At 37.1% G+C, this 22059-nt stretch overlaps 1 protein-coding gene across 8 annotated transcripts in view; it reads right to left on the bottom strand.

The window, feature by feature from the left end:
- The window catches only part of LOC121909107 (proto-oncogene vav-like), a 37121-nt gene that overhangs the window by 4014 nt on the left and 11048 nt on the right, over positions 1-22059 (bottom strand). For 4 of the 8 annotated variants that reach the window (XM_042429535.1, XM_042429541.1, XM_042429526.1 and 1 more), the window contains 27 exons: positions 21453-21579; positions 20772-20867; positions 20560-20676; positions 17127-17243; positions 14957-15015; positions 14757-14822; positions 13107-13215; positions 12099-12194; positions 11876-11944; positions 11675-11778; positions 11469-11568; positions 9478-9573; positions 9286-9354; positions 8623-8709; positions 8456-8541; positions 8223-8358; positions 7550-7659; positions 6027-6128; positions 5844-5938; positions 5711-5733; positions 5393-5438; positions 5084-5220; positions 3484-3564; positions 3168-3199; positions 2126-2236; positions 964-1060; positions 666-795 (listed from right to left, as the gene is read on the bottom strand). In XM_042429535.1, the coding sequence (XP_042285469.1) occupies positions 666-795; positions 964-1060; positions 2126-2236; positions 3168-3199; positions 3484-3564; positions 5084-5220; positions 5393-5438; positions 5711-5733; positions 5844-5938; positions 6027-6128; positions 7550-7659; positions 8223-8358; positions 8456-8541; positions 8623-8709; positions 9286-9354; positions 9478-9573; positions 11469-11568; positions 11675-11778; positions 11876-11944; positions 12099-12194; positions 13107-13215; positions 14757-14822; positions 14957-15015; positions 17127-17243; positions 20560-20676; positions 20772-20858 (2362 nt within the window). In that variant the 5' untranslated portion in view covers positions 20859-20867; positions 21453-21579. The remainder of the gene's footprint in view (positions 1-665; positions 796-963; positions 1061-2125; positions 2237-3167; positions 3200-3483; positions 3565-5083; positions 5221-5392; positions 5439-5710; positions 5734-5843; positions 5939-6026; positions 6129-7549; positions 7660-8222; positions 8359-8455; positions 8542-8622; positions 8710-9285; positions 9355-9477; positions 9574-11468; positions 11569-11674; positions 11779-11875; positions 11945-12098; positions 12195-13106; positions 13216-14756; positions 14823-14956; positions 15016-17126; positions 17244-20559; positions 20677-20771; positions 20868-21452; positions 21580-22059) is intronic. The other 4 variants (XM_042429558.1, XM_042429564.1, XM_042429561.1 and 1 more) reach the window with 4 other exon arrangements.

Genomic DNA, 22059 nt, shown 5'->3' with positions numbered 1-22059 from the left:
CATGTTAATAATTTGTGAGCTCAGATCTTGAACACAATATCTGCTTCTGTTCCTGTGGTGTAACTCGTAGTTACTTGTTTTGAGTGTGTAGGTCAGGTGAAATACAGTCTATGGAAGGATATAGCCAGGCCTGTCATTCATGGCATTGACCAATCTTGCTTCAAGAGGTAGGCTATAACTGGAGTGCCCCTTCTTATTATTGCTATTCTATATTGTTCTTAAATTATCTACGAGGATTTGTATCATCCATTTTACCAATACCATATTGATAAGGCCAGTCATGGGTGCTTTGAAAGTGCAACCTGTATTCAAACACATTGTTGAATGATCTTGTAGTAAGTGTTGTGTGTATGTAGGTTACAGAGTGAACAGAATGATAGGACCATACTGTATGTGTGCAGCTCGTTACATGTATGTCACATAACGTAACGAGTTGCGCGTGCAGAGCTGTTCAGCTCTGCTGGCGAGATGATGCCAGCCTTTGTTCACAACACACTATACAACTAAGTAGTTTCAGCAATTCATCACTTTAATGTAACATTTTAAGAAATATATATAGGCTATATGTTAAATTTTTTTTTAAAAACCCAGAAAAATACCAAGGACATGACCTTGGTGTCCTCAACGGTAGCTATGGGCTTAGAAGTGACAGATATCTACTGAACCTGGTGTGGTATTCGGCGTGTTGTTAGACGAGTTGCATTGCTCTGGTTGTTTGTAAGGCGTACACAGCGTGGTGTCCACATCCCTAAAGTACTCCTTCAAAGAGTTCTGCTGGTAAAACTGAATCATCTCCTAATAAAAGAAGAAGACAAGAGGGACAGTTATATGAGGAGAACGTGACAAACATGAGACAGATGTTGCATGTGGTGTGTGATGAGGACATGAAGTTAAAATCCACAATGACAGGTGCGGATTTAGAGTGTCTCAATTTATTTGGTTGTATGAGGGTGTAAGACTTACGATTAAACCCTTGAATGCTTTCTTATCATTGATGCGGTACAGGCCTTCAGTGGAGGTGATCTTAATGTGTCTGATGTCCATGTTGAACCTGGGAGACCAGAGGGATGAACATGGATAATAGAGAGATATTAATACTGAGAGCAATAACCTTAAATAAATAGTTTAGTGTTTGGTAAATTTTACTATTTGTCAAAGATTTGTGTGTATGTCTGTGTAATGTAAAAAGGTTCAGTGGTGAGCTTTTCCTCTTTTACAAGCATGGCTTACTTTCACATGACAATGGTTATACAGAAAATGTACTAAATCCTTTTTACTACAGGAGGGTCATATTTCCCTGCTTTAACAGGAAGTGATACCTGAGCTCAGAGATATACAATAATCTATTTAAGCTGAACTAAGTCATCATTCAACATAGGCAAGCAAGCATCGCTTTGGTCATTTGCAGGGAAAAAGACATCTCTGTGCTACAGTTAAAATCAGGCTGAATTGAGTTGAGGTTAAATATAAGGCTGCAACTAACAATTATTTTAATTGTCGATTACACTGCCAATTATTGTCTTGATTGATTAATCCTTTTATCAAAAATTCCATCAAAAGTGCACAGAGCCCAGGGGGTTGTCTTCAAATTGCTTTGTTTGTCTGACCCAAAGTACAACACCCAAAAGTATTCAGTTCACTACAATTTACGACAAAGGAAAGCGGCAGAACTTCATAGTTGAAAAGCTGGAACCAAAGAACTTGGGACATTTTTGGTTTGGTATTTAAACAATTGATTATCAAAATGGCTGCTAATTCGTTTCATGTCAATTGACTCATAGTTACATACAACCATAGTTTCGACAGCAATTCAATGACTACATTTCACCCTGAAGCTATAGGACCTGCTTAACACAGTCATTGAAATACTCTTGAAACAATTTTTTATATAACCGAGAAATCTAAAAAACTTTCACTTTGTCACCAAATTCAGCCCAGTTGTGCCCCAACCATCTAGACAATCTTTTGACCTGCAAATCACCAAATCAGACTAGGAGTCCATCTTCAAACTGTTCACAGAAACTTAAAAGAAAGAAAACATTTGTTCCACTATATATAGATAATATACATCTAACTGTCAGAAGATCAAACTGTGCTTTTACTGATGAATGGTGTTGAAGCTTACTTGATGCTGATTGCAAACTCTCCTCCATCTTTCTGCCGCACCAGGAAGGTTCCATCAGACCGGGACATTAGGAGGTTTTTTGCAGCCGTTCTGTCCATGTTCCCCGCGAACCTTGAAGCACAGTAAAAATAAGAATATTACTCTTTATTTAAAGTCTCCCCCAACTCAAAAACATGTTTTTCTTCTTATTCCTACAGTTGGATGTTTCAGCTTCACTGTGCAGAGTTTGACAATAGAAGGCTTGGTGCATACATATGAGCATGATTTTTAATGTCATTACTAGTTTGGAGCCAGTATGCAACTTCAAGTGCACATACACTGAAAATGGACTTCTCAGAGAAGAAGAAGATGTGTTTTTTTGTTTTTTTCAATTTTTTTAAATGAATTTCTAAGTTTACTGAATTCAAATTGAATTAAAAGCATTGTATTGTGTCATAAAACTTTTCCGGAGAGGATCTTTGAAGTTATTTTGTCTTCTGTCTTTCAAATTATTCTGATCACATAAGTTTTTGTTTGTAGAAAGATTAAACAATATCCCAGTGAAAACTGGTGCAGAATATGTGCTTCTTTGTGTTTTTGTGTTCCTGTTCCACTGTGTCATTCTCAAAATTACCACCAGGTGGCACCAACGTAATGGATTTTCAAATCTGACATATGTTGACTTTAAGGACATTAAATGTGTTTTTTTAAGCTATTTTTGATTTTATTCACTTCAATTTGCTGCACTGTCAGTCCTCTGCAGTTAGTACATCATTGTTTTTATTATGAGCTCAGGGGCAGAGAACAGTGACGATACGATATGATAGGCTGCAAACTAATAACTAATGGTTATTTTATACATTAAAAACAATGGTGTGAGGTGCTATTGGTGTCGTGATGATACGTCAGGACACAAATGCTGCTTTAAAACACTTTTTTAAGTATCTTGTTCTGTTTTTTTTTGTGTCTCTGTCCCCATTACAGTGCACTGCAATACAGGAAGAAACTAAGCTTTGAAGGTACAAATGGTTATGTAAGCACGTTATTTATGGTTGATACTCACCAGTTGAAGCCAGACAGGTCAGGGGTCGGCCTCTGGGAAAGGGTGAGATCACACAAGAGGTTAAATGTGTCATATGGTCATGGTGGTAACTGTTCTTCACTTCCTAATGCTACTAATCTTGGTTTCAGTACACCAATTGATGGCCAACTTGTGCAAGCTGACACAGATAATGGATATGATTAATATAATTGGTTTGTTGTTTGTTTTCTTGTGATAAGGACCTAAATGCAAAAGTTGCTTGACATTAGGCCCAAATGTCAAAATGCACTGAGTGTTTATAATTGGGTGATTTGTATGTGTTTCTGGTTTTACTCACTTCACTTATACTCACAGAGATGTAGGGCTGGACTTTGTTGCATGGGAACCATCCCATTTGACCAACAGTCAGGTTTTTTCCCTGAGTGACACACACAACAACTAATCACATGACCGGACCAAGCAGCCATTGAAACACACAGCATATGTGAAACATCAGCATAAATAAGTTACTTATGAACAACTCCAACCTAAAACAAATTTCTGATGACAGGCAGCTGATACCAAATCCTTCACTTTTGTAATTTGTAATCATTACAGTGAACAATAAAGATATAAAAAAAAAATCTTGTCAAAGTTACTGTTGTGTTGTTAATATATTTGAAGGCAGTGATTGTGGGGGAGGTTTCAACATTCAAGACTTGAAAGGTTGCTCAACAGGAACTTCGAATGAATGAATCCTTTTTTCAGTGTTCACTTTTTCTTGCTTTTGTAAATGGAACTTTGTGCACCAGGGCTGCAGCTAACAATTATTTTCATTATCAATGAATCTGCTGATTAATTTTTTGATTAATTGGTAAATTGTTCAATGTATGAATAGTCAGAAAATAGTGCTTGTGTTGTCTAACCAAAAGACCAAAACCCAAAGATATTCAGTTTACTGTCATATATGACAATGAAACACAGCAAATCTTCACAGTTGAGCAGCTGGAATTTTGAGGTATTTTTGCTAAAAAAAATAACTAAAACGATTAAAAGATTATTAAAGTAGTTGCTGATTAATTTTCTGCAATTCAACTGATTGATTAATCGACTAATTGTTGCAGATCTATTTTGAATATAATGATTTATTTTATTGTATTCATGTTGTATTTCCTCTTGTGTAATTTATTTGTGTTGTTGTCTTTTATCTATTTATCTAGTTTTATTTTATTTTATTGTAAATCTATTTGATTGGTTTTATTATATTTTCATCATTTTTATTTCCTGTGTTGTTTTTTTTATTTCTTTGTACTGTTTACATGTATACTGTTTTATTATCAGCTTGTCACTCATCTGGAAAGCACTTTGCACTAACCTGTACGAACGGTGCTATACAAATAAAGTTTGATTGATTGATTTGATTAATCTCAAATATTGAACAGTGGAGTTCCCGACATGCACTCTAATGCACAAACAAGTAAACAGAAAACACCCTGCCTCTACTGATTTTTCAACATACAGTAACTGACAAATAAAGGTCCATTTTTTCATTATAGGATTTTTTTTTTATATATAATCACTGTTACAGTGATATAAACTGGCAGATCTCAGGTTTCATAGAGAATTTTTTGTGCTCACAAATATTCAGTAAACTGTTAAGCTGACAAAAATACAGCATGCATTATATTTTAGGTTAAAGATGTTTCCAAATCATAACCCTCCAGTAGACTGCAGACTTTAGAGACTGAAGTGCAAGTTGGGCATGAGAGAGGAAGTGGGAGATAGAAGAGTTGCAGAGAGGAAAATGACAAAACAGACTGAATAAGACAAAAGCATCTCACACCTACACATTACCCACAGGAAACAAAGCTTGAAAAACACAACAAAATAATGTGTGACCCCCCTCATCCTTTAGACTATAGCGTGTATATGTGGTTGTGACTGGTGTTTAACTTTACCTCCCACCATGGCAGGTCAGCCTCAGCCCGGGTCAGCTCAATGATGTCGCCTTTGGAGAGGTGAAGTGGTTGGCCGAAGCCCACAGGGGGCGGCGGCAAGCCATAATACTCCTGGGACACCTCCATCTTAGGAAATCCTGAGCGGGAGAGTGACAAGGGGAAAGAGGAGATGTAACCATTTTAAATCCATCAAATATTTACTCTTTAACATTCAGGAAGATTGCATGGGAGAATTAACTTAATAACAACAAATAAATGTCCTAATTTTCTTTACTTAATTGTAAACAAGATCGATGAAACTTATCATGCCTTTCTTACCGACGCCGGTTTGCCCGGAGGACCTGTGTGTCTTATTCTAAAGGAACAAGAGACAGAAGAACTGCAGCAATCATACCTTGAGTTACAGTATAACACACAATACATAATCCGAAAACATAAAAAAAATCACATAAACAGATGGAAACACTCTCCAGAAAACATATAAAATACAAGTTGAATGAAAATACGAGTTAACAAAAGAAAACATTAAAAACTGACATGTAAAATACTGTGAAGAGAGAGGAAAGAAGCTTATTTATCACTTCTGCCTGAACATATTCACAATGTCAAAGGTACATGTGGTCTCACCTTCCTCACAGTGCCCGCGTGGTCTGAAATTGGAAGAGGACAATCAATGTAAGAGGTGATAATCACACTAATCCATGATAATTACACTAATTAGAGGTGATTACTACAGATAAACACGCTCACTTATACAGACCTGAGTTGCGTCCGCAGGCAGGGACTCTGCCTAAACACTCTTTATGTGCAGCCATTTTACAGCGAGTGCAACGGTAGCCCTGGAAAAATATCCCTCTGCGGAGGACAGATAGATTTGACCTCAGTTGCTTGTTTTTAAATTGGAGTTAAGAGAGAAGAGAGAGAGCAAGTGAGATAAAAGTACCTTAACAGCATTGAGCAGGCCTTGCAGCAGGTGGTTTCCTCAAAGCAGTGCATCTGGAAGTCATGGTTGTTGGCATTGAAGTTCTCCGGAGACATATTTGATCTGCAAACACGAAATACAACCGTTTTAACCATGCTGGGGGGATTCACAGAGCTGTTTTTTACTTTTTACTCTGGCAGTTTGACTAGTTGCTATGGTCTTGAGTCAAGATAGGTCTGACATGCTACTAGTTTTATGTAACATGACCCTTATTCAGACATGAGACCAACATGTCAAACTACTGTTACATTTATGTAAGGAGGTTTGTGTCTAAAAGGAACTTATGTTGATAATCCTGAGACAGCGACAGCAACTCAATAGAGTCAGACTGCAACATGATCAACAAATTTCGCAACGTCCCTTCATTTCCTGTAGAGCTCAGCAATCAGCAAAACTGCAACACAAACCTATAAGTGTCACGTCCACTCATTGTCCGTCTACAGCCGTTTTTACACAGTTCCCTGTTTCCCCACTGATGTGGTTTTGTTTCATTTCTTACAGATTGTTCTTGAAACTCTCCGCTGACTAAGAAGTAAATTTTCAATTCTTGATTTTACATTCAATAATTTACACATGGATCAGTTAAAATAACACAATAATTGGTTTAAAATATTCCAAAGACTCTACAGTTTTTATGTAAAGGCTGCAGGAAACACTTAAAGGATATGACTGGCAATTTTCTGTATTTTTCTTATAGTCAGCAAATCTCATGTTCAGAGCCAAACGAACAATGAACTCATCCTATCAACGAGTACTGTGAGTGTATCCAAAGTCTGATATATCGTATTCCTCTGTGCTGTAGAGCTCTGTTGTCTCTCTGTTGAGAGATACAATCTTATCGCTCTTTGGCGCCGTTTCTAAACAACCTACAGTAATCACACTTTGGGGGTGAAGGAACATATCCCCCAGTGCAATGGTATGACTCACTGATGTGTTCCTAATAGTTTTTGGATGATGGAGGTATACGGCACAGAGGAATACGATAAATCAGGCTTTGGATACACATACAATACTTGTAAGTGAAATGAGTTCATTGCTGGTTTGGCTCTGCACATGAGATTTGTGGACAGTAAGAAAATATAGAAAATCACCAGCCTTATCCTTTAAAATATGAAGCTGAGTGGCTGCATTCATTATTAGATGGCTCTCAGATCAATGAAACAATATATTGGTCATGAATCTTCTATATGGTCTTTGTCTCTTTGGTTTTTTGTATTTCTTTTTTGTTGTTGTTGCTGTTTTTTTGGTTTTTTTGCTTGTGCATGTTTGTCAGTTTGTTTGTTTTTGTCCATTGCTGTATGTATATAGGCCTATGTGTATAAAATGTTATAATGCAAGTTATCATTAAGAAGCTTCATAAACACAAATACTGAACCAGCAAAAGTCGAAAATTACTGTCAAACTTTGTAGCTACATTTATGAAAATTGTGTTTGTGTATTTCCATGTGTGTAAACTGTATGTTTGTGTCTATGTGGTAACTCACAGAGCCATCTCAAACTGTTCCAGCCATTTCTTCTTCAGTTCTCTGGTTTTGAAGAATAAATCGTACCCGCACCTCCCATAGCAGTCGAGCAGAAGGAACAAATAGGACCACTGTTCACACACACACACACACACACACACACACACACACACACACACACACACACACACACACACACACACATTGTCAGCCTTATAGTTGTCTACTATAATTAGACAGTATATTTTGGTATAATTAGTGGTGCTACAGAGGGAAGGATGTGAAGTGAAGAAGAGGTGAGGAGAAAAGATGAAAATGTTGAAAGGAGAGGAAAGAAAAGGAGAGAAAAGGAAATAAAATGAAAGGAAAGGAAAGGAAAAGAGGCAAGGCAAGGAGCAGAACAGAAAGGAAAGGAAAGGAAAGGAAAGGAAAGGAAAGGAAAGGAAAGGAAAGGAAAGGAAAGGAAAGGGAAGAAGAGGGAAGGAAAAGAGAGGAGAGGAAATGAGAGGAAAGGAAAGGAAACAAGAGGAAAGGAGAGGAAAGGCAAGAAAAAGACAGGACCTTTCATCAAATGAGAGGAAAGGAAAGGAAAGGAAAAGAAAGGAAAGGAAAGGAAAGGAAAGGAAAGGAAAGGAAAGGAAATGAAAAGAAAGGAAAGGAAAGGAAAGGAAAGGAAAGGAAAGGAGGAGAAGACCTTCTTATTATCCTTCTCTCCTGCTGTTTCATCTCGTATCTGGTAGTGCTGTAGTTCAATGATCTCCTTTAGCTCAAAAGTCTCTCCACTCTTCTTCTTACAGACAAACATGGCCTTATCGAAGAGGAATGCATATCTGACAAACACAACAAAATACACCAGCACAAGGTCAAACAACAGCTTTTAACACAAGAAAAAAAATAACAAAACACTGAGACATAAACAAAACTCACCTGTCCTGTTTAGACTTTTTCTCCGAACTGCAGATCTTCAGCTCTCCGTCGATCTTGGGGCGACCGAAGAGTGCTAGAGACTGAGTCTAGAGCGCAGAGGAGAGGAGAATAAATCAACAAAATGACAGTCTAAGAGAAACAGATTCAAAGGGAAACTGTGGCCTTACCATGTTTTCTATTGACAACTGGAAGGTGGTGATCTGTCTGATGATCTCATTGTCTCGCTTCACCTCATTCACACACTGCGCCAGGTCCTGCAAAAACACACACACACACACAAAGACAAATGAATAAATGTTTAAATATCACAGATTTAACCCTCATATACTGTACTGTTCAGGTCAATTTTTTACCCACTTGTACATCTGAGACCAGTAAAAACACCTTAAACACCTTTATTTTAACCAGACATGTTATAAATTTTCCTAAAGTGACCCAGAATACAAAAAAATGTTGGACATATTTCAACCTTTTTATTTTGTGCAGCTGATACATATTTTTTACATAGAAAAATTCAAATGTCACTGATAAAAAATGGCTGTTGCATTCTTCACATTCAATAACATTCATTGATATGTTCTCATGTTTTAGGTGCCACAATATCATGCGATTGTGAGTGTTTTCTCTCCATAAATAAATGGGATAAAACCTAAAGAATACACTCTCTCAGCTCTCTGAAAGCTTCATTAGGGATTAATCACCCACTTACATATGGCTGATTACGGATTTATAAATAAAAAATAGATTTGTGGTTCAGAAGTTTGGTATAGAGACTAATTATGAGGTGAAGGGTAGGAATATGAACAGTATGTAAGGGGACACACACTCACTCTCATGGCATCAAGAGCTGTGCGGAGGTTCTCCTTGTCTGTAGGGTCAGTGGTGTGTTTCACCAGCTCCTGCAGACACAAACAAACCACCTCAAATTATAGCTGCTGGATAAAATTAAGCTAAGAAATTAATATGCTACACACACACACACACTCACACACACAGAAACACGCACATCTGTACAAACATACCTGTAACAGCAGGTGGTATTTGAGGACCCTCTGCATAGGGACCATGAGTAAATCTCTGAGAGAAAAACGTCCACTATTGGCTCTCTTTGAACACTCCTGAGAGAGAAAAGGAAGTGAACAAGAGCAGCATAACACATATGTGTTAAGAGGATATTGTAGTACTGAAACAGAGAAAGTCCCCTTTAGCCTGGAAAGCATTTCCCATATAGACAGCCATTATTTAAGCCACATCTGTACAACTGTTGACAGGACTCCTCAAATGGCGCACAAGATCAGTTATTACTCTTCTTTTATTCCTTTTTAATCCATGATTTAATATTTGTCAAATCTACTCAAAGCATAGAGACTCTTTGCATGATGTGATCTCAATGTACAGTCAAAGATAAGAGCTCAGCACACATGGCAGGTTAAAACACACTAACTTGCATGAAAACAACATTAACATATACGCAAGGAAGGCCAGTTCCATTTGAACGGATTAAGGTTTATCAATAAAGGGTGTCGTATGCTGCAAAGGTTGTGAGGTGTGATTTTGGGCTCTATACTGTGAATAGACTTGACTTGACTTGGATAAATGATCAGCCATTTTGTCATACCATATCCAGCTCTCCTTAAACATAAAAACAGAGAGGCTCAATCCCTTCATTCCTGCTCTCCTAGAAAACAAGTAGAGCAGAATTGTAGCCTTTGGGAGAAGTAAAACTTGTCACTAGGGTAGTTAAGTACATTGCAACATCCATTTGTACCTGAACGAGGTACTCAAGCTATTTATTTTTGGATTTCCATAGAGTGTGTGTGAAGGTTGGGGTGGAGAGAAAATAATAACGATCAAAATCGAAGCAGAAAAGGACAAAAAATCTTGACTTTCAGTCCCTAGTATGAGTCACTGAAACAGCATTTTTCATGTTTCCCCCCCACCTACTAAATGCCCACATTTTTCATACTCCACACCCTCAGTTTATAACACAGGCTTTGTGTTATAACTTGAAGTCTTAACCCGAAACTGAGATAACATAATTATTTCTCAGACTTAAACTTGAATTAACTGATTTTTTGGCTACTTGGGGACAACGGAAACAAGTTGTGAACACAACTTTGACATATCATCACCTTTTAAGCTGATTAGTTGCGCTTAGTAAATAGTAAATAGTAGTAAATAGTGCTTAGTAAACAGTAAATAGTGCTTAGTAAACAGTAAATAGTACTTAGTGAATAGTAAATAGTAGTAAATAGTGCTTAGTAAACAGTAAATAGTGCTTAGTAAACAGTAAATAGTACTTAGTAAACAGTAAATAGTACTTAGTGAATAGTAAATAGTAGTAAATAGTGCTTAGTAAACAGTAAATAGTGCTTAGTAAACAGTAAATAGTACTTAGTGAATAGTAAATAGTAGTAAATAGTGCTTAGTAAACAGTAAATAGTACTTAGTAAACAGTAAATAGTACTTAGTAAACAGTAAATAGTACTTAGTGAATAGTAAATAGTAGTAAATAGTGCTTAGTAAACAGTAAATAGTGCTTAGTAAACAGTAAATAGTACTTAGTGAATAGTAAATAGTAGTAAATAGTGCTTAGTAAACAGTAAATAGTGCTTAGTAAACAGTAAATAGTACTTAGTAAATAGTAGTAAATAGTAAATAGTACTTAGTAAATAGTAAATAGTACTTAGTAAATAGTAGTAAATAGTGCTTAGTAAATAGTAAATAGTACTTAGTAAATGGCAAATAGTACTTACTAAACAGTAAATAGTGCTTAGTAAATAGTAAATAGTAGAAATAGTACTTAGTAAATAGTAGAAAAAAGTAAATAGACCTCTGCTATCTCTTAAGGGAAGTATCTGGCTCTTTAGCAAACACATAAACACATGTCCTGCCCATTATCTGCCTGTTCTGGTCTGATCTATATCTGATCTTATGTGTAAAAAAATGACTTTTCATTGCAAAGTCACACATCCCCCGTGCTTCTGCTTTTGAGAGTGTGTGTCTTCCTCACCTCCAGTTTCATCCTGATGTCTTCCCTCGTATTTGAAAGCTTGTCTAGGTGTTTCGTCGATGTTTCCACCTGACTACAGTAACGACCGTAGAGTAAGAGTCTGAGGGGGATAAGAATATAAAATATATTATAAATCCATATAATATATATCTTTAGTGCTACTATATAACAGAAAAGGTATGTGTACATAAGTGTATGTTATGTACCTCTCCTTGTAGCTCAGAAACACCTGGTGGAGGTTCTTGGCTCCATAATTTCCGATGGAAGTCCGGACCTCCTTCAACAAATTACGATGCGTGTTGGCCAACTCCTACACACATACATACACACAAAACATGTAAACAACGCTGATAAATAAAGGAAATCCTGTCTACATGACCGGAAGTGTTGATAATCTCCTCCCGTACCTCTATGTTGATGAAGATACTCTCAATGTCTTCAGCCAGGAGAAACTTTTCAAGAGGCTTCATAAAGTGCTGCACAAAAGAGAATTCATGGTTATTATTCTCTCTTTAAATGTGCACTTGAATGTCTGTTTACATGCTTTTGATTGTCTGTGTGTGTGTGTGTGTGACTTTTTCTGTGGTGTGTGCAAATGAATAAATCTTCAGACTGAGGACGTGTGCACACCAGTAATATAGATTCCAGTGTTTCGGAGTATTTCTCTTCTGTCTGTCTGATCTCCTGCAGGCAACACTCTCGTTTGTCTACCCCGGTCTTCTGCTGCTGTAAACGCACACACACACAAACAATGTTAAATGACATACGAAGAGTCCAGACCAGAGGATATTTTCTAGAGGATATATGTATATATTTTACACTATCTTAATTTTTACGTATGTTGACCACTAAGGACACATTTGTAGCACTAAAATATGTTTTAACTTCTATCTTACAGCGGAAAATTGCTGGCAGACCTTCCAGAATAATCTCAGTCTCTTTCATCCCTCCACTGTTGTGTTTTTTTTCCTTTTCACCATGTCAATTGTTAATAGGGATGCAACTAATGATTATTTTCATTATCAATTAATCTACTAATTATTGCCTTGATTAACAGATTAATTGTTTGGTCTATAAAATGTCAGAAAATAGCAAAATATAGGCATACGACTTTCTAAAGAACAAATTGATTGACTCTCAGTCCAAAGATATTCAAATTTACAGTCATATAAAAATAAAGAAAAGCTGTAAATTCTCACATTTGAGAGGCTAAAACAAGAGAATGTTTTGTATCTTTGGTTGAAAAGGTTGCTTGTTGCAGCTCTAGTTATTTAAGTTATTTTCTTGATTCAACAGTTTGTTGGCATTGTCTTCTTCTACTGGTTATGTGATATGTGATGATGTGATCATTTCTGCTTCTTCAGGCTGCATTTTTGGTTGTTTTTGGATTTAACTGGTTCCATTTGACTCACACACAACACAGCAAAAATAGTTTTGCCATTGATACATCATTATATGGACAAAAGCATGTAAAAATTGCTTCATTTTAAGGCTTCACAAACAATAATTATAAAACACAGACTGCTTTTTTGCATTTTTGAACTGCAACACAATTATGGTCCAAGCTCCAGCTTGCCAACAAGCCCAAACATCCCTTTTGGTTTGAGGTATAATGTTGAGTAGTTCATTTCCACTCACAGTTTCTGGTTGTTCAACTGTCCTCATCAAGTCTTCATAGATCTCATCCCCTTCATTCTCCTCATCCTCCACAAAGTCATACAAGTCCTCATCCTCATCCACTGTGTCACTGAAACACATGATACACACAATATTATTACCCAACATTTGTCTTCATTAAGGGAATGTCACTCTCTCCCTCCACAGAGAGGTCAAAGGTCAGCCACAGCTGTTTGGTGCTGAGCGGGTAGTGCACAGTGGAGTTTTTTCTCTGAAAACAGCTGCCTGCTAATGCCAAAAAATTATAGGACGTCAGTTGAGTAGGCGGTCCTTCAATGTGGTCCAGGACACATTGCATTTACACTGCTAAAAGAATGTGGTCACATGCAGCCCAGACCACCTCTGAATGTGGTCTGAGTGATCAGATCTCAATGTGCCCTCAATGCATCTCGGGTGTGTTTACACCTGTATTTAGAGCTGTCCACTTGGCTCACCCGAGACGGATGTTAATACCAGATGTAAACAGGGCCTATGAGAACATGAGAGTGAACCAAAGCAGTAGATTTGAGGGCAGGACGGCTAAACAATGAGCTGGAACTCACTATGAAGCTCAGGAAAGCTGAGGGGAGCTGCAGTCAGCTGATAATTCTCTGTAGGTTCACCACTACGAGCAAAGCATCTGACATTACACGTTGTCATTTGATAGATTGTTATTATAAAGAATATTGATTATAACCGCTTTAAGATAGACTTGATTGTCTTTTAATGTAAAAATTATTTGCTGAATTGTCAACACATTTGCCTGTTTTAAAATTGTGGACCAAACCAAACAACCAAGGAAAACATAACAGTTTAACAAGTAACCACAGTATATACATAAAATTAATGTAAATGTACAATATTTACTGAGAAAATGCACATTTTGACTTGATTTTCTATATTGTCATTTTGTTATTTTGGTCTATTTTGTAGTCGACTTCTATTGCATGTCTGTCTGTCCTGGAAGAGAGATCCCTCCTCTGTTGCTATTCCTCACTTTTTCCCTTTTTTTGAAGGGTGGGTGGGTGGGGGGGTTAGGAGTGTTTCTTATACCATTTGATTGTCTAAGGATAGAGGGTGTTGCATGTTGTACAGATTTTAAAACCCTTTGAGGCAAATTTGTGATTTGTGATATTGGGCTATACAGAAATTACAAAATACATACAAAATTTGGCTTAATTCCTCAGAAAATCAATTTTTTTGACCAGTAACATCCAAGTCCAAGTAACATCACTTAGCATACATTTAATTGATGAGCAAATCAGCTTTGCAAAGACGGTTGAGAGTACGTACATCCAACCACAGGTGGGTACAGGTGCTGAACAAAAACACCATACAAGAAAAAGAAAAGGTAGTCCGCACACTGAGTCCTGCAAACTCCCAAAACTTTGTTTCATGGAGCAACATTTCAGCCTTCAAGGTCAACAGCAGGAAAGTTATTGCAGGATAATAATGTTTTTATGTACATCTTCTGTGTCATGGGATTTCCTAATTATAGGTACAGTAGAGTTGTCATTTTTGTGGTCTGACTAAGATCTTAAAGGTTCTTAAATCTTACATATTTTCAAAATCATGACGACCTCTCTTCTCCCTCTTGTTTATCATCATAACATTATAAAGAAACAGACTTACTCTATCTGGTCAGACAGACCGCTGTAGATCTCATCATCAGGAGTGCATCCTCCTAAAGGAAAAGGCCTAGAGGACAGGGAAGTGTGTTTCAATAACATGAAAATTATTATCACATGATTTACGATCTGAAATGATTTCAAAAGAAAAAAAACTTGATCATTAACACTTAAATTATTCACCAGAGGAAGGAAATGACTTACTGAAGGCCTCTTTGTATTGAAATGGATGAATGTGACAGGATGGACAAAGTTTCTATGACCTGTCATACACACACACACACACACACACACAAAGTAAAAAGTTAGCATATCCTGCACAGAGAGAGACACAGGCTGGTAGAGAAACGGTAAAAGTTGTTTCACACTTTACATGAAGTGAATACATCTCCTCTGAACTGGTTTCACTCTTGTTTCAGCACAGTTGAACGGAAAACTGCTGCATCATCATGAGATCTCAGATATCCAATTTAATGAGAGATGTCATCAGAAGCAAACTCAAAGATGTCACATGGCAGCTCAAATGAAACTTCCTGGTAAAGCCACAAGATGTGTCAGTGATCGTCATGTTTTGTAATGTTTTATGACTATGATACAAGCTCACCAAGAAAATAATGAAATCTTGGTTTTCTGTACCACACAATTCTTTTTTTTTCCAAGAAGCACCTTTGACTCTTGTCTCTAGTGTTGCAGTCAGAAAACAGCTGCTTCCGGGAGAGATCGGGGGTTGGGGGTGTATATGGGGTCACTGTTGGGAAGGTGGGGTGGGTGGTGAGGGGGGATACAGGGGTTTGATAATTGTTAGTTCTCCATGATCGCCCAAACTTACTTTGCATGTGTATGCATGTGCTATTTTTTTTAAAATTTGTCTCAGTGTCACAGAGATGAATAAAAAAAAGGTCAGTCACTCATGACACTTCTGGTGGATTTCTGTTTTCTTTTAAAGAGAGAGAGAAGGAAAGACGTAACAAGAAGTGAGAGTCTTTAGGAGAAGTTGAACAGAACATCTGAATGGCCTGAATATAGCTCTACTGGAACTCTTCTCCAACAAGGCTTTAATGGCATGAAACAATAAACTATGCAGATTAAGCTTTTTTTGTCTTAGAGCAGAAAGGGAGATTGTTCCAGGTATATCTGAAAATATTATTTTTTATTCTGAAGCAAGTACAGTAAAGTAAAACTTGTCACTGTAGCTTGAATTACCAAAACACGTACTACCTTAGTGCCATCATTATTAAATCATCAATGATGAAAGTTAATTAGGTACATTTATCACAATTTTGAGGTCTTTGCACTTTATTTGAGTATTTCCATTTAGTGCTACTCTAAACTTTTACTTCACTACATTTCAGAAGGAATTATTGCACTTTTTCACTTCAGATTAGACTTAAGATTTGACATTAATAAAACACACGATGAGCTTATAAAATCCTTAAATTAAACTTATAATTAAACCATAAAAGATTAAACCAGTTGTTCCCTTATGATCCCTTTAAAAAAAAGCAGCGTTTAGATGTGTCTCCATTTAAGGTATCTAGGAGTCAATGTTCCACCAAAGACTCATTTCCCCTCTAAACTTCACACATGGTTTCATTTAATTCATTTCAAGTGTTCAAGCTCAATAACGTAAAATAATTAAAATATTTCACAAAAAAGCAAAGATTAAAGTCACAAGGAAAGAATGAAAAAAAACAAATTTAGGTAGCAGAACTTTTTCTTATGACCTGTCTAAACTGTACATAATGAATGTAAAACTGGCTCCACCTCGATCAGCTTCAACACTAAAAAGCTACTGCGTCAGTATAAACAATCTAAATGTAACATATACGTCATATGGAACAATATAACAGTCGCTTTTCTGGCAATTTTTCTACAGAATAAGTACTTTTACTTCTGATACTTTGAGTACATTCAGCTGATAATACATCTGTACTTTTACTTCAGTGTGATTTTGAATGCAGGGCTTTTATTTGTAATGGAGTACTGTCAAGGTGTGATTTTACTATTTTTTACTAAAGTACAGTAAAGTCTATAACTGTAAATTAAATCATACAGATAATATGGCAGCCATACGTTTACTGTATTTTATGATTCCTTTCATGAATCAAACATTTGCACATTTAGGTGCTGTGGCTGCACTGCACCGAAAGTGAAAGAGAACTGTCAAATACTGAATTCATGTGTTCACTCAGCACCTTCAATGACAAAGATACCAAGCTACTTCCTGTTAGGGCTATGTGGGTGTCTGCAAGCTGCAGTCGGGACACCAAAATGACTGGGGTATGGGTGTGCAATGTGTTTCCCTCACGCAGGGGTTATAATTACTGTATGCAATAGACAAATAGATAGATAGATAGATGTGGTTTGGTGATACCTTTGCAAAGTCTCGTACATCAAACAGGTCAAAGGCTTCAAAAAGTTCACTCTTTTTGAGATGAAACCTCTCTTGACAAACTCCCAGAAATGTTCGGATATTCTTCAGGCACAGGAACTAAACACAAACAAACATAAATACAAATGTTACTTTACTTTGACTTTACTTCAGTGAAAAAAAATTGTTGATTAATCTGAAAAAATAATTGACTATGATCTTGATAAATGATCCATTTATCAAGCAAAAATGCAAAATATTCTCAAATGTGAGGATTTTCTGCTTTTCTTCGGTTTATATCATCGTGACAATATCTTTGCATTCTGGACTGTTAGTTGAAGATGTCACCTTCGCATCTTGACATGACACATACCGTATTAAGCAAAAAAAGTAACTGACAGATTGATTGATAATGAAAATAATAAGAGCTGAAACTAACATTTTTTTCCATTAATGATGAATCTATAGGGTTTTTTTTTTTTTTTTTTTTACTTTTTATCAGTTTGTCAATAAAATGGTAGGAAACAGTTTCCCAGAACCCACGGTGACATCTTCAAATGTCTTGTTTTGTCCGACCAAGATTATGATATAAAACAGAGAAAGCAGAACCAAATAATGTTTGGCATTTTTGCTTAATGAACGACATAAACTATTACATTGTTTATCAAAAAGGTTGCAGATCAAATTTCTGTCGATCGATTAATTGACTAATTGTTTCAGCTATAAAAATAATCTCTCGTTGCAGCACTATTTGACTTTATTCTGCAGAAACAATACACATTATTGACAACATTATTATTTGAAATGTACCAGGTTGATGTTAAAAGTTGAGCAAACAGCCACGTAAAAGCATTTATAGCAAGATATCAAAAACAACCTTAAGAGAGAGATTAGAAAGTTAGCATTATCACACTAAGCATTCAAATGACGACAAACGTAGCATTATAAGTAGCGCTGTAACAAGTAGCCAATCTATCGATTTATCGATCAACAGAAAATAAATCAAAAACAATTTTGACTTTTAATCAGTTTGGCAATAAAATGGTAGGAAACAGTTTCCCAGAACCCACGGTGACATCTTCAAATGTCTTGTTTAAATCAAAAACAATTTTGATATTCAATTATTTGTCACTTTTCAAGCAAAATTACCAAACATTCACTTATTCCAGCTTCTCAAAAGTGAGGATTTACTGCTTTTCTTTGACTGTAAATTGAATACTTCTGGGGTTTAACTGTTGGTCAGACAAAACAAGTAATTTGAAGACGAAGTAATCGCCTTGGGCTCCTGAAAATAATCTTTAGTTGCAGCTCTACTTTATTTATTTATCAGTGACAAAGCACATATGTATATGTCCCATATTTATCTGTCCCTGGTCAGGTTAATGTTAAAAGTTAAAGACAAACAACAACAACAACAACAAAAAAAGACTAGAAAAGACCAAAAAGAGAGCACATATAGTAACACAGCATGAACAAAAGCACATTTCTACAAAATGTCTTAAAGCAAAGATATGACAACTGTACAGTAACTTTACAACAGCTGAGTCTAAGCATCAAAAAGGACATAAGTTAACATGGAGCACTACAAACAAATACAGGAGGCACAGAACAGACAATAAAACAGGCACGCATGAAGCACATACGGAAACCAGCGTTCCACATCAGCTTGCAAATTTCAGACTCGCTCGATAACCTTTCTAGCACTGTAGGAACCACATGAACACAGCTGCACTTAAAAACTAAATCAAAGTGTGTGTAAATGCTATTCAGCCACACGGACCACATGAACATCAACAGCACAAACGCATCAATCCAAAGAAATGTCAAAAAGAAGCTGTATGAAAGGCTAGAATTTTATACTAAAACATAACTAAAAGTAAAAAGTAACCACAATGCACACTACGAGTGACAATGGTGGTCAGACTTTTGCAGTTTCATATAACTTCCTGAACCAGCTGCTCGCTCTCTCTCTCTCTCTCTCTCTCTCTCTGTGTCTGTCTGTTCAGCAGTGGAAAATGAGGAACTCTAATTTGAGAAAAGAGGAAACATTGAGTTTTGTCTGATACTGCTGCTCACATCAAATCACTCTGTCATATAAGTGCATAACAGTATTAACACACAAACACATACAAAACAGGCATACATAAATCCATACAACAGTCACTCAGTAGAGGGAATATCCTCTACTTGTGTAATATCATCAGGTGTGTGTGTGTGTGTACACGTCAGAGTGGACTCTTGTCATCTGTTAATCGCCGGATGTGTTTAAACCACTGTTGACCACATAGGATTTCCCAGAGTTGCACATGCACGTGTCAAGGCAAATAAACACACATTTAAGACATCTTGGTGAATCCTATCAGATATGAAACAAGGACTTCCCTTGAGAGGTTTAGGCCAGTCACGTGACAGCCTGTTTCTCCCTTTATCATACTCTCTCTTTCCCATGTCCTCATTTTGTATTTTGTTCTCACACTCCGCTCTATTCTCTCTGTCACCTCGGATTTGATCCGTCTTGTTGGTTTTCTTAACTCCTTTTGATGAAATTTAGTGAAAAGACAAGTTACTGTCCCAACTAGTTGATTCCTCAACAACCCCAATCACCAGCTTTGTGCTCAGCAAATGTATAACCTAATATTCACTTTATAACAGTGTTTAATTATATACATTATAAAACAGTTGTCATCTGTCAGTTTTTTTGTTTGTTTGTTTGTACTAATATTGTGTTGTAATGTGTGTGTGAATTTATTATATATCTGTTATATATGTATTGTTATATTGAGACTATTTCTTGGTTGGAACCAGTAACTTCCGGGAGTCTCTGCCGGTTGTTGAACTATTCCTTTACAAATACAAGATAGGACATTTCCACTGTTTCCTCACTAACTGTTTCACATACTTGTACGACAAAAATGTGGCACGTGATTGTTGTACACACCTAGATCCAGATGCAGATGTTCTTGGTTTAGAAGTCAAACGGTAGACTTCTAAAATCTACATCTTATCAATAAAGTTTTATTGTTGAGTCTTACAGGTCCTCATTTAATGAAAATCAAATTTCTTCCGCCTTATTCTGTCTTCTGTCAAGATAGCGTCACTGATTCCCACAAAATTCTTAAAACGGGACAAGGATTTTACTGAAAACTTGACAAAATCTCATTGCACAAATAGATTTTCTTTTGAGTAAAATGGAGATTTAATTTGCAGCATTCACCCTCTCTGAGCGCTTTCTATCTCTTTCTTTTTGTCTTCTCTTCTCTTCTTAATCATCCTCTCCACTCTCTACACACACTCCCGGATGTGGACAGATACAAATCACAGTATTTTCCTATCGGACAGCCTTGGGGCTTGACTGCTACCTGCTGGTCGCTATGGAAATGGCCTATGGAAATGGAGCAGGAAAAGCTTTGTGTGTGTGTGTGTGTGTGTGTGTTACCTGGGACATCTGTGGGCGCAGGTTGATCTCTCTCAGGTTCACGGCCTGAGGCAGCAGGTTGTTAAGCAACTGGCACAGCAGCACGCCATCTCTCAGAGCTTGAGCCAGGTCACACACCTGGAACAGCACACACACACACACAATTAGATTAAAGAACCGAGACAGGATGTGTGTCCATGTGAAGGTGTGTGTGTACGTGAAAACTGATTTACCTGTGCACCCTCCCATGTGACCCGGTGGTTCTCAGGAAGAACACGGCACTCAATCAACCACATTGCACACTGGCGCCACAACTCCATCTTTGTTTTCTGAATAACAGATAGATATATAGATAGATGTGAGGCAGGATATTGCTGATATATATCCGCACAAGCACAATATTCAGAAACCGGTAATCACTGTCGTACACTCTGTACACCATGTAGCAGTCAATCAGTTGGTCAGATTGTAAGATAAGGCTCTCCTGACAGAGATGAGTTAGTGTCACAAGAAGCCAAGAGCAAAGTTTTTGAAAGCATCTGTTGAGTTTGTTCATACTGAACAGAAAACAAAAGAGTGCTTTCACTGCCTGAGTTCACACAAACACACCAAAATCAATAATGCATGAAGGTCACAACTTTTGCTTTGAATCTCACTTCGTCACAGTTTCACTTTTCCTCTTTTTGTGATCGCTGGTAGAACCTGGACATGTTCAATTACTGAAGATCTGAGACCAAATAAACAGCAAATCAGCCTTCTTTCTGAGGACGCTGAGCAGACGCTTTCACTCTAGATCTTGAGATGGCCTTCTTGAAATCCAGTAAAATACCAAAAACAACAGCCACCGCTATGCCGACTATGACTAAATTTTAACTACATATGAACGTAGGTTGAGTATTACAATCAGCTCTTACCTTCAGTTTCTCCTGGCACTGCTAAATCTCTTTTTTCTTGATGTTCAACTCCCCGGCTTCCTTTCAATATCTCCCCTTCAGACTGAAGCGCTGTAGTTCTGCCTGCATTTCTTCCGTGGTGGGTGTTCTGCAGAAGTGCAGTGTGTCGAAGGCTTTTAACTTCATCCCGCAACTTCCTTTTTCCTCTGACGCACCCTCACACAGTCGCATTCACACTCACAGATTCACACACACACACACACACGTACACACATATGCACACAGAGCTGCTGCTGTGGCTGCTGCTGCTGCTATGAGGGGTACAAGTTGATAACAGCAAAGTGTGATCTGTATATGAAATGGGGTGCATTATATGTGTACAAAAGATCTGGTGGAATAGGTGTGAGCTTGTGTGTATGTGTAGTACATAACACTTGTTTATAAAAAAAAAATAATTGTGCTACAAGCTCCAACACAACTTAGACAGCCCATGTGATGTAGTAAAATTATGGCATGTGAATACTTTTGTTAAGTACTATTTAAAGTACCCTACCACTCAAAAATGAAATTTTCTTCTTGTTCCTTCAGTTGGATGTTTGAGCTTCACTGTGCAGAATGATGTACGTGC

This window comes from Thunnus maccoyii, chromosome 2 (assembly GCF_910596095.1).
Source record: "Thunnus maccoyii chromosome 2, fThuMac1.1, whole genome shotgun sequence".
NCBI classification, from domain to species: domain Eukaryota; kingdom Metazoa; phylum Chordata; class Actinopteri; order Scombriformes; family Scombridae; genus Thunnus; species Thunnus maccoyii.
The sequence above is the reverse complement of the archived record's forward strand: the minus strand, read 5'-3'. Positions and strand labels throughout refer to the sequence as shown.